The sequence below is a fragment of the Salmo salar genome, chromosome 03, assembly GCF_965601325.2.
Source record: "Salmo salar chromosome 03, fSalSal1, whole genome shotgun sequence".
Classification (NCBI taxonomy): domain Eukaryota; kingdom Metazoa; phylum Chordata; class Actinopteri; order Salmoniformes; family Salmonidae; genus Salmo; species Salmo salar.
Window position 1 is genome coordinate 32,971,765 of NC_138293.1, and position 13,341 is coordinate 32,985,105.

The 13,341-nt window shown below is 42.4% G+C and overlaps 1 protein-coding gene across 1 annotated transcript in view; it reads right to left on the reverse strand.

Annotated features, from left to right (window-relative positions):
• Positions 1-429: 429 nt before the first annotated feature.
• Positions 430-13,341, reverse strand: part of LOC106599779 (voltage-dependent R-type calcium channel subunit alpha-1E) — an 88,673-nt gene continuing 75,761 nt past the window's right edge. Inside the window, exons 32-44 of the mRNA XM_082973088.1 lie at positions 12,374-12,439; positions 11,690-11,781; positions 11,328-11,502; positions 10,825-10,952; positions 10,504-10,600; positions 10,002-10,119; positions 9,633-9,740; positions 9,439-9,539; positions 9,188-9,297; positions 8,114-8,213; positions 3,582-3,717; positions 3,091-3,260; positions 430-2,774 (exon numbers count right to left, since the gene is read on the reverse strand). Coding sequence (XP_082829214.1) covers positions 2,226-2,774; positions 3,091-3,260; positions 3,582-3,717; positions 8,114-8,213; positions 9,188-9,297; positions 9,439-9,539; positions 9,633-9,740; positions 10,002-10,119; positions 10,504-10,600; positions 10,825-10,952; positions 11,328-11,502; positions 11,690-11,781; positions 12,374-12,439 — 1,950 coding nt within the window. The 3' untranslated portion in view covers positions 430-2,225. The remainder of the gene's footprint in view (positions 2,775-3,090; positions 3,261-3,581; positions 3,718-8,113; positions 8,214-9,187; positions 9,298-9,438; positions 9,540-9,632; positions 9,741-10,001; positions 10,120-10,503; positions 10,601-10,824; positions 10,953-11,327; positions 11,503-11,689; positions 11,782-12,373; positions 12,440-13,341) is intronic.

The window sequence follows — 13,341 nt, forward strand, 5'->3', positions numbered from 1 at the left end:
GCAGTTTAGTCTCCTCAACTTTCTCAATTGCCACATTATTCATTACAAGATTTAGATGAGGTTTAGGGTTTAGCGAGTGATTTGTCCAAATTTAGCCACCTATTCTAAAACTGACTGCAGCTCTTTTTTAAGGGTTGCAATGATATCACTTGCTGTGGTAGCTGACATGTATAATGCTGAGTCATCAGCGTACATAGACACACAGGCTTTTCTCAAGGCTAATGGTAGGTCATTAGTAAAAATAGAAAACAATAAAGGACCAAGACAGCTGCCTTGATCTATACCACACTGGTTTACGTTAGAGAGGCTCCCATTAAAGAAAAACCTTATGTGTTATGTTAGATAGGTATCTCTGAATCCACAATACGGCAGATGATGTAAAGCCTCTTGGTCTAGTCTACCTCAGATATGGAGACAAGCAGCCACATATTGTATGTGCAATTGAGGACACTTTTATTGCAATTGAGGACACTTTTATTAATATATACAGCTATTATACACACATAAACCAAACAACTATTTTGCATTCCAGGACAATTCTCCATGTTTTTTGGTTAACTGAGTTTCACAGAATCATTACCCTTTTGCAGGCAAATAAAACAAATACAAATACCTTAAATTAACATTCCAGAGATATCCTATTCCATCCTTCAAGCGTGTTGGGAGCAGAAAGGGATATTGTCTCTTACAATCCTACAGAAAACATGATATAAATGTACTGTACATTATTAGTAAACCATTCTAAATAACGGGTGAAACCAGGTGTGGAAAACATCTTTCTACATCTGTCGTCTGTAATGGTTCATACAGTATTGACATAAAGAATTAATGAAGAAGATATACAGTTGCAGTGAGTTCTTTGACACATACTGATGATGTTGTAAGCTAATGTAGAAGAGGAGAATGTGGACGGCTACATTGATGAACAACAAAACACTCAAGTTCATGATTGCTTCTGTGCCAGTTATTGATTCTGGAAGATGACAAGGAATGAATCCGTCAAATGGTAGAATACTGTAACAACTGAAGAAAAACAGGTACAGTACATTGACAAGATGAAAGTTGGTCCAAGACAGGCAAATGGTCTGCTGGTTTTCCTAGTGACTTAATAAAGTTTCGTTGATGAATTGAAGCCATGTTCTGGGTGTAATTCTAGTCATTTGGTTCTCTAGAGTCCAGTTCATAGCAAAGCACTGTCTTTCAAATCACACTGGATATTTAGGCATTCCTTTCTGAAAAATAGTTTATCACATTTCATAACATTGTTGGTTGCTTTCAATTGTCCTGCAAGTCGGTAAAAATGTTAAATAAATCCTACAGATTCCCAACAGAAGAGTGTGCCATTCACTTCCTGTTTGTATAAAGTGGATAACTGTCCTATTGATCATTGTTTTATTCCTTTGACATTTTACAACAGGAATTACATAGTTTACGTATGAATAGATAATTACTAAAGAAGTGTGTTCCCTTTGTAGACAGTAAATGGATAGGAAATCTAATGGTGGAGGGTGCAAAAGGTAAAAAAAAACAACAATCTCTACTACATTTTAAAACACATTGGTTTGATCAATTATTGTTTGGATGTATTTTTTTACAGACATGATTACATTTTATTAACTTAATAATACGTCAACAGTTAACCTTCTCTATGGCCATGTATCCTACTCAGACAATCAAGTGGTATTGGTGGCATTACAATTTCATGACAAAAATCTCATGTATTTACAAAAACCATGGTTTTCAAAGATATTGTTTCTCCTTATTTTGCACATATTCACACACCCCACATACACTGTTAAGAGAAACACAAAATCAATGTCAGAGAAACACCTTCAGAAATGACAATACCTATTGACACATAACGTAATTCTATCCTTTCAATTTATTTAATCTCTTTTCTGTACATCCAAGGCTATTTGAGGTTTATTATTAGTCACTTTCTTTTGTTAGTCAGAATATAAATTAACCACAGTCAAATATTTGTGGGTAGATATTTATTGTACATTTTCTGTGTGACTTTAAAAGGGATCCCACTTGCAGGAAGTGAAAAAATGGATGTTCTTAATTTTTTTCTCCCCTCACATTTTATCAAACACACTGCAATCACACAGGTATGCAGTAGTAATGCAAGAGAGCGACAAATGTCCCTTTTTCTTTTATATTGTAGTACATCTTATACACTAGCACCTTCCTCACCTCTCATCCACCACCACTTCCTCCTCCTCCTAGCAGCGGTCGTCCTCCTCTGTGTCGCTGAGTGGCTCACAGCCCGCAACAGAGACGGTCTGAGCCAGGCGTTTCCGGAAGTGTCCATTGGGGATCTGCCAGCCGCTCCTGGAGCCCCGTCGGGCCGAGCTGAAGCTAGAGCTGGAGGTGGAGCTGACCGTGTTAGCGCGTCCCAGGCTAGTGGCCACCGCCGCCTCGAAGGTCAGTGTCTCCATGAACCCAGAGGGGTCCGGACTATGCTCGTCCTCCTGCAGGGTGAGATAGGGCTCCGACGGGTAGCGACGCAGAGGGGAGCCCTGCTGGTGGTGGTGGCGACGACCCCTGGGCCCGGTCTGCCCCTCTCCACCTGCCTCTCTGGAGGCCCCCCCCCGCCTCTGGGTCTCTGGGCTGCCCCTGTCGTCATCATCGTCCCCGGAGGGAGGGTGCGTGCGAGACACCAGAGGGGAGTAGGAGATGTGGGGATGGGAGCGAGTTGGGGTCTGGGACAGGGGGCGGCGACTAGGTGTACTAGATTCAGAGGTGGGGATGGGGCTGTCGGAGCTGTTACCCTGGACACAGGAGTCGAAACACATTTAATACAGACGTCTGATTGCCTTTTTTAAAAGTGTATATTGTGTATCCAATGTGGGTATGTGTTTGTGGTCTACTTCGTCTCAACCAGAGTTTACACCAGTGGTGTATGGCCCTTTAATGTTTGCCCTTGGTAAGGCATCCAGGGGGTGTGTGTGTGTGTGTGTGTGTGTGTGTGTGTGTGTGTGTGTGTGTGTGTGTGTGTGTGTGTGTGTGTGTGTGTGTGTGTGTGTGTGTGTGTGTGTGTGTGTGTGTGTGTGTGTGTGTGTGTGTGTGTGTGTGTGTGTGTCCTACCTGTTTGTCCAGGGGGTGTGTGCGCTCTCGGCTAGGGGAGCATGAGGGCTGCAGACTCCTCTCCTCAGAGTTACAGCGGGATGTGTCTGGGGAGAGGAGATGGCGGCGCTCTTTGGACCTCCCACGCTCCTTCTCTGTGTCCAACTGCCTCTTTCTTTCTGAACGGGAGACTGGAGGAGGACGAGGAAGACCATGGAAAGGAGCACAGAGAGGGAAAGCAAGATAAAAATATATTGATTTTTTTTTAACACTGTAGATCATTAAAAAGTATGTTGACAGGTAGATCATTGATGCACGTAGGATAAAAGAAAAGGAAAAGTGGCACTTGTATATAGGATAAAGACATAAGAAAGGAAAGGGAAAATGCGGGGAAGAGAACTTGACATATTAACACATGCAAACAATAACCACACAGTAACATCCCTCATCATGCCAGTGGGAGAGATAAGAGGAGAGGTCACGTGAGTGGAAATTGGAGAGTGGAGACTGACCGGCAGCCTTGTAGCTCTTGTGGCGTGGTCTGTACAGTCTATCAGGACTCTTCTTCTCCTCCTGCCACAGGCCATTAACCCTCTGGTCAGCCACAGTGGACGAGGACCGCTTAATGGAGCCACTGGCCATCTCCGTCTGCACGCACACGCACATGCACGCACACAGAGGGAGACACAACTAAATACCCACATGTACCATAAAAAAGGTTTTGTTATTTTCAAAGAAATCCATCCATCTGTCGATCCATGCAGCATTCTCTGTTTTTAATCCATATCCATGCTCACTATTCCAGGAAATTAACAGGTCAACTAGGATGCTTGAACCACTTCATTTTACTCTTCAACTCATTGTTTAGCGGAAGACAGAGACAAAACATACCAGTAACCCAGGATCAATCAAACACTATTCTGAAACGCTAGCATTCCTTTGAAACATCCATGTTGATTATCCCTCTCCAGAAACCCAGCAGCAAACAGAAGATACATAAACCCACTTTTCTCTCCAAACGGCACAACCAGTGTAGCCTGGTCCTCGTCCTCTGTCAAACAAACATGCATGTCACACTCTGGGGCCCCCTTGCTGCCCAGGGCCCTTCTGGCCCCTGGAGGAGTCAGTGTGGTCAGAGGGCAGTACCTGTGGCTCTACAGCCAGACGGGGCATAGAGGAGGCCCGTACACACAGCCCCTTGCCAAACGGGAGCTCCAGTGAGTCAGGAATCAACCCACTGAACTCCCCTGCACTCACCTATATGAGACCAGAGACAGAGAGAGGGGCGAGGGGAGAGATAGAGTACAGTACAGATCAGGCTGGTCAATTTAATACCGGTACTAACTGCCTTTTGGGGTTCCAGCCAAGGAGGGTTTCGGCCATTGTTACATCGTAATAATTTGCGAGTGCCTTTCTGCAATTGGGAGAGAACTTAAGCCATTCCATCATCACCAACCAATCAGAAGCCATTCCAGCCAAAGAGCCACAGATTAACAACCAATGACAACAAGGAGACTGACCCCAGAAGGATTGGGCAAAACAGGAGTAGGAGAAAGAGTCAGAGGGCGTAAGGAGACGGCGACATAAGCACATCGCTACGACAATAAATGAGAAGAGAGAGGACAGAACAACTATCGGGCTGTTGTTACACATACACTCATGCAAGTTCAGATCTGGATGCACCAAACATACTGAGCCAGACAAGTTCACCTGCTTTAAAGCCAGTCATGTTACTCCCCAGTGAAAATATACATAGAAGAAGGCAAACACTAACAGATTCCTATAGGGCAAAAAGTACACTGCAGACCAGTTCAACCAAACAGCATAGAAACAGTACAGTGAGCACTGAGAATGACAACATCTCCTTTCAAACTTCCACTAACCAGTCTACAACTTGGCAAGGACAGAAACACCTTGAAACATCAATGCCCTGCTCTGCAATGCAGTACTAGTATCTTCATTCAACTATTACTTGGAACAGTTGTTTTTTTCTAAATGTTTTTCTTTGACCGGTATTTCCAGCATTATCCACTAGGTTTGCTGCAGGTAGAAAATCCTAGGAAATCTTCTTTAATTGACACAAGTTGTCTCCAATCAATCAATCAATGTCTCGTTTTGCGTGAGTGTTTTGTGTCGGGGATCGCCTAAGCCAGGGGAGGCGTAGCTCTTCGAATCTTAATTAACAGGGAATACTATTTGTAGATCAGATATTCTACACCTAACTTTGCTCAAGCTGATCCTCTCCAACAGAGTTAGAAGTGTAGCTAAAAATTGGTAAATTAGGTGCTGTTAAGGCGAGTCAATGAAACCAACCATGGAAGTGTGTTGTAACAAATTCGTGGGGTAGCCCCGACTAGGACTTGAACCCAGGTCCAGCAACTGTCAAGCCAACACCTTAACCAGAATTATGAATTTCTTGAAGTTTTTACAAGGAAAAGTACTTTTATTCATGGTTATTTCTATTGTTTTTAACAACATGTACTTTTTAACATATTTAAATGTAATTCAAATGCTGTGTTTTATGTTTTTATGCTGTTTTTATGTGCATAAAATTCCGTACAAAAATTTGCTGTTTTTAAAGGAAATACAACAATAAAACTTTTCCAAAAGAAAATAAAAAAATGAATTTCTTGCATTGAAATTATACCACAAATGTTAATTTTGTCTCAGGAACACGAGTGGAGAAATATTTCTTTCTTTCAGCATCTCTTGAGAAAACACAAATGTGCCTGTAATGTGTAATATTTGACACTTATGCAAGCAGACAGTATTTCAACCACATGGAATATGCACCCAAGACGAACTGAAGTCTTATCAGAAAGGTGTTTCGTCGTTTTCTCAGCTTTTCATTTCCTTAAAACCGATCAAACTGATGACATTTGGACATTTTGCACAGGACCAATCTTTCCACTGTTTGAGTTATTGTGTTTTCTCCCCAGTCCCTAAACAAAACAGACAACTTTACTGGTGTTAACTAGATCACCAATGCATTAATTCTACTGATGTAAGACATTCTGGTAGCACTACTTTACTTTGACAGAAGAGAAGCTGCATGTATCAAACGATAAACAAATGTCCTACCAAATGTCGGAAATTATAATATGGCCAGTGTCGGAAATTACAGTTGAAGTCGGAAGTTTACATACACTTAGATTGGAGTCATTAAAACTTGTTTTTCAACCACTCCACAAATTTCTTGTTAACAAACTATAGTTTTAGCAAGTAGGTTAGGACATCTACTTTGTGCATGCCACAGTAAAACGAGTCCTATATCGACATAACCTGCATCATGTTGTGGGGGTGCTTTGCTGAATGAGGGATTGGTGCACTTCACAAAATAGATGGCTTCATGAGGAAAGAAAAATACGTGGATATATTGAAGCAACATCTCATGACATCAGTCAGGAAGATAAAGCTTGGTCGCAAATGGGTCTTCCAAATGGACAATGACCCAAAGCATACTTTCAAAGTTGTGGCAAAATGGCTTATGGACAACAAAGTCAAGGTATTGGAGTGGCCATCACAAAGCCCTGACCTCAATCCAATAGAACATTTGTGGCGAGACCGTAAAAAGCGTGTGCGAGCAATGAGGCCTACAAACCTGACTTAGTTACACCAGCTCTGTCAGGAGGAATGGGCCAAAATTCACCCAACTTATTGTGGGAAGCTTGTGGAAGGCTACCCGAAACGTTTGACCCAAGTTAAACAATTTAAATGCAATGCTACCAAATACTAATTGAGTGTATGTAAACTTCTGATCCACTGAGAATGTGATGAAAGAAATAAAAGCTGAAATATATCATTCTCTCTCCTATTATTCTGACATTTCACATTCTTAAAATAAAGTGGTGATCCTAACTGACCTAAGACAGGGAATTTTTACTAGGATTAAATGTCAGGAATTGTGAAAAACTGAGTTTAAATGTTTTTGGCTAAGGTTTATGTAGGTTTATATAAACTTCCGACTTCAACTGTATAACAGAAACGTGTCTAAATTACAGGTGAACGTAGCAGTGAAAGTAGCAAGTAGTAAATGAATTATAATAAGAAAAATTATTATTGAATTATTATGGTGGCTCAAACTGCACAGGTAGACTACTTTTTGAAGTGATTTGTTTGTTTGACAATCAGATGAAAACATCTTCACACAATACGCATGATATGCGAAATTGAGCCTACACAGTAAATGGGATAAGATGTTTACACAGTATCCCGTTTTAGATCAGAATATCCCAGGCATCTTATCCGGGTTTCTCATAACCAGGATATAGGCTTTTTCCAGTGATTGTAAACGGGATAGGATGTTTATATGAGTCAACTCAAAAACATTGGTGTGCATGTAAATGTGGTCATTGACTCTCCCCTTAAACTGCCTGTTGAGCTGCATTTAAACAGGCAGCCCACTATTTGTAGAGCAGTGACTCTACACCTCACTCAAGTCCATCCTCTCCAATGAACTCGGAAGTTGTTGCTAAAGATGGCTCAATTAGGCTGCGTTTACACAGGCAGCCCAATTCTGATCTTTTTTCACTAATTGGTCTTTTGACCAATCAGATCACCTCTGAAAAAGATCTGATGTTGTTGGTAAAAAAAGATCAGCATTGTGCTGCCTGTATAAACATAGCCTAATTGACCAACTTTTTGCTACAACTGCCGAGTCCATTGGAGAGGATCGGCTTGAGCAAAGTGAGGTGTAGAATCACAAAAACCAACTAAAACAGCTGGCCCTAACCCTTACTACTAGATCTGTCATTGATTCATTGTTGTCTATGTGTGATATTGAGCTTTACCACAGGAGGTTAGGTTTTCTACGTGCAGTATTTCATATTTTGCCCATAGCTACTACATCATTGTGATTTTACTTTTTCCTTTCGGCTCCTAGCAAAGGGCCTTATAGAGCTATCATTGTACGCTTACTAAATTATATAAAGGCTCCTTTGTTGGTGTACTATGTGTTGGTGTCTGTGCTAGTTTAGTGTGATGTACAGTACTCATGTGATACGTTTCTATAGTACAGTACATACTCCTTGGTACTTCTCCTTACCCTGGAGTGTTGACTGCTGGTGTCCTGGTCAGAGGTCATGGGCTGCATGGAGAACAGGTCCTGGGAGAGAGGACTCAACGCCACCAGGCCTCCTCTGGTCCTACAGATGGAGGCAAGCCCAACAGGAAATACTGTCAAATACGTACTAAAGGCACACACACACACACACGCACACGCACACGCACACGCACACCCACACACACACACACACACACACCCACATGCAGTCTTGAACAACTAACCTTGTGGGGACACACAATTCAGTCCCACTCAAAATCCTAACCTTAACCTGAAAACCTAACCTTAACCCTAAAACTAACCCTAGCTCCTAACCCTGACCTTAATTCTAACATTAACCCTAAACCCCCTAGAAATAGCATTTGACCTTGTGGGGACTAACAAAATCCCCAGTTGGTCAAAAAGTTAAGAAGAAATGTGATTCTTGAAAATAAAGTTATTGGAAATATTCTTAATTCCAAGATAGCTAAACCCTTGTCTTAAACTCAGGCAGTGAGAGAAAAAGCTCAGGAAAGCAATTGAACATGTTTAATTCACTCACAAACTTCATCTGAAAGTTTCAGTATTGATTATTTTCAACCCAAAAACATGTTTTAGAACAGTAATCTCAGTGAGAAATAGGCTAACATGATTGCCATTGCTAGCTAGATAGCTACCTAAAACAGTTGCCTAGCAACAAACATCTTAAGAAGATATGTAAAAAGATATTTGAGGAAATAAAAAATATATTTAAGAAAATCAAAACGATATTTAAGAAAATCATACAATTTTAAGATATTGTTGAGGAATTGCACTTATGAACTTCTTTTTTTCTTAAGAAGCTTACGTTTTTGCGTAAGAAATGTTTTGTGAATCTGGATCCTGGTCCCCACAAGTATAGTTAAACACGTCCCACACACACACACACACACACACACACACACACACACACACACACACACACACACACACACACACACACACACACACACACACACACACACACACACACACACACACACACACACACACACACACACACACACACACACACACACTGAGCGTGGATTGACTCACAGGGCGGAGCCGGCACTGAGGGACATGCAGGGCAGGGGATGGGCATTGTACAGAATGTCTTCAGAGAGAGTCGAGGCATCCAGCCTCTTGAACGGCATCAGGTTGGCCTTCTGTAGAGGAGACCACACAAAGTAATGTATCACTACAGGCACTGGGTTGTGTCAACAGATCAGATGCCATGATAATCTTGCACAAAAGAGAAGTGAGGTTTATACAGTATATATGATGTTAATATAGTGTGTATATCTGACCTGTGCTTCCAGCTGTGCTCTCAGCTTCTTGGCTTTGTTCTGTTTGAAGTAGTCCATGATCATCATGGAGGCATATATCTTACCTACTGTCATGTCGGAATCTGTAAGACACAAACACAGTTAGATTGCTAGTCATTGAGTGACTGACTGCCTCCCAGCTCTACCTCTCCAAATCTCTCTAACGTGGGTCTGACCTTTGTTGATGGGCACCAGTACATCCAGGGTCTTCTGGGGGAGGTACGGCCATATCACACTGATCTCCTTCTGTAGCTCAGTGTCCAGAGCTACTCGGTCCTCCCCACCTGGAGCACAATAAAATAGATATTTATTCATCCATTATACACAGGCAGTGGAAATTGTTGATATTGCTACATTTCCTGATTCAACTACTCAACCAATCATCAAGCCATTTATAAGTTGAATCAGGTGTGTTACCAGTAATGGGCTGGACCAAAAGCCTGCATCCCTAGGATGTGTGGATCTCCAGGCTTAAGATGGAAGACCAAGTCTAAATTGGATAAATGCATGCAGATGCAGTGATGCATGGTGGTTTCAAACTCAACTCATTCCCTGACCTCGTGCGATCTTGATCTCCAGAGCGGTGCGGATCAGAGACATCAAGGTGGAGGTGAAGTGGACTGACATGTCCTCATCCACTGGCATGTTCATCAACACCAGCCTCTGTGGAGAGAGGGGGGAGAGGAGGGAGGGGGAGAGAGCGAGAGAGAGAGAAAGAGAAAGAGAGAGAGAGAGAGAGAGAGAGAAGGGAAGGAAGGAAGGAAGGAAGGAAGGAAGGAAGGAAGGAAGGAAGGAGGAAGGAAGGAAGGAAGGAGGAAGGAAGGAAGGAAGGAAGGAAGGAAGGAAGGAAGGAAGGAAGGAAGGAAGGAAGGAAGGAAGGAAGGAAGGAAGGAAGGAAGGAAGGAAGGAAGGAAGGAAGGAAGGAAGGAAGGAAGGAAGGAAGGAAGGAAGGACAGAGAGAGAGGGTCCCACTTGCTTTACAGTAAAACAACTGAAATATTTCTCTATCCTAAATTAAAAAGAAGAAAATAAGTGTTTCTCCCATACCTTGTAGGCCATACCTCTGGGGCATTTCTTCCCCAGACCAAGGGGTGGAGACATATGGGTCAACATCTCATACATGGCAGTGTAGTGTATACGCCCACTACGGAGGAAACAGAGAAGATGAGGAAGGAGAGAGACAAAGAGTTGAGGAAAAAAGGAAAAGGTAGAGGCATTCATTACAAGTTTGTGTAAGTTTGAAACAGAACAAGTTGGCAAATCTTGCACAGGAATTTAAGGCAGTTTAGGCCTATTTTGTCTTTAGTGAATCAATACACTGCCCTCTGCTGGGCAAAGTTGAGACATAGTGGGGTTCTTATCTCTCACCATGCTGCGCGGTCGTACTCTCCCCAGACACGGACAAACTCATCCAGGTGATGAGGTCCCAGGATGGAAGAGTCTCTGGTCAGGTACTCAAAGTTATCCATGATCACAGCCACAAACAGATTCAGCATCTACAGAGTCACACAAGAGGAGCGGACGTGTGAAGGACAGCATGTGTGTATATACAAATATACAGTATGTGCTATACTGATGTGCACATGTGCATGCATACAATAAAAATAACTGCTTTTAAGTATGAGAATGAAAAAGATGGACAGAGAGTGCTGACAGAGTGGAGAGAATGTGTATTTGTGTTGCACAATCAAAATGCACATTGTGTATCAGTAAGATGGACAGAAAGAGAGAGAGAGAGAGAGAGAGAGAGAGAGAGAGAGAGAGAGAGAGAGAGAGAGAGAGAGAGAGAGAGAGAGAGAGAGAGAGAGAGAGAAGAGCACTGACAAATAGTGGAGATAAGGAGAAAAACTGTATTTCAGGAGCGTCCTCACCAGGAAGGAGCTGAAGAAGATGAAGGAGACAAAGTAGCAGTAGGCGAAGTCAGTACCACAGCCTCCCTCGTGGTCAGGGGACATGGTCATGGGTGCCATGGAGGAGTCTGGCTCACACTCCTGCCCCCCCAGACACGATAACATGATCTCCTGCCATGACTCCCCGGTCGCACTCCTGTCAATCAATGAGTTAATCAATAAGTCAATTCATTAATCGCAGCAGCAAGCAAGCAATTATTTGATCAACCAATTAGTCTATTAAACATTAACCAATATATTAATTCATCATCAGTCAGCATAATCATCTACTTATAGTTTAGAATATCTCAGTTCAGCTTCCGAGTCCTTCTCAATGCGCCCACCTGAAGAGAAGCATCAGCGCACCGGAGAAGGTCTTGAAGTTGTTGTGCTGGTTTATGTGGTTTTCGTCGTTCAGTTTGATGTTTCCAAACACCTTGTATGGATCAGGTGAGAAAAAAACCATTATACAACATCCCTTTGAGCAGGGTTCTCCAACTGGTGTTCCCCCATGTTTTCTATGCAAAAAATAAATACATGCATTTTTTTGTTGTTGGTCATAAAAGACCGTAAAAACACTAACAAATCAGCTCCAAGTGATTTTAATTTTGGAAATCTGTTCCAAAGTATTCCCACGTATAATAGAGAGATATAAGGGATGGTATACAAATGTAAACATGGTTTGAAACAATCAGGGGTGCAACTTTTTAGAAGTGAGATGTACTGCTTGGAGGCGTCTGTATGGTCCTAAAGCACACCGTTGCCTCATTTTGTATCACATTCCAATGATAAAACTGGGGGGGGGACAAAAATGCAATTTCAGAATGTGTGGGGGATATGTCACCAGTGAACGTTGCGCACCTGGGAACAATTATGTTTTAGTCAAATATTATATCTGTTTGGGCTTCTTGGTAACTATTGGTGTGTGTTCCGGCTCCCTGATCATCCACTCCTGAATCTAGTGGATGATCCATGCCTTTGAGGCTGAAGTTACCATTGTAAAGCATATAAGCTTTTGGATGCATTACCTGCATCCCAATGATGGCATAGATGAAGAACAGCATGGCGATGAGCAGACACACATAAGGAAGGGCCTAGAGAGAAGAAGAGATACAAAGAGATAAATAATTATTTGGTTTTCCCAATAGCATACACTCTAGCAGCATACTGCAGGTCAGTGGTCACCAACCAGACTGGTCGATCTTCAAGGCATTCCTAGTCGATCACCAAACACTTCTGTAGAAAAGCCAACGATTAAGGCAGCGCTCCTTTTTTTTGTGTTGCGCTGTTGACGGCAGATGTACTTGATTTAGAAGCCCTGCACACTGGGTAGGCAAAGTGTTCCCTTTTGAACCATTCCATTTGTCTGAAAATATAAACTGCGGGAGATCTGTGGCTAAATCAAGTGCGCCTACTGTGCTGGCCAATCGGATAGCTCAAATCACAGTGCCTACCTACAGCTTCCACGACCCTGGCCACAGCAAAGTTTGATACTAGCCTATGTGAGATTTCATAACTTTTAAAACCATGACCAGAGAGAGACTGTCAAATACAGCAAAGAGCTGCTGTTTTTATGGGTGAGTTCATGTATACGTTTTATCCAGCACTTTCAACACCGTTTATTATTCAACACTATTACAAAACATAAAACGGGCTTCTCTCTGCTTACACTCGGGCTGCAGCTGCAATGAATGAGTAGCCAAGTGTATCGCTAACATTGCGTTTTTATTATTAGCAGCAGCTCATCGTGTCTATTTTAATATCGAGGAGTATTTCACTTTCTCTGGTCATAGGAACAACATGAATTTGCGCCTGAGGCAGATGCGGTGCAACTGAACTAAATGACTATCGCCCCGTAGCACTCACTTCTGTCGTCATGAAATGCTTTAAGAGACTAGCCAAGGATCATATCACCTCTACCTAACCTGTCACCCTAGACCCACTTCAATTTCCTTACCGCCCCAATAGATCCACAAACGATGCAATCGCCATCACT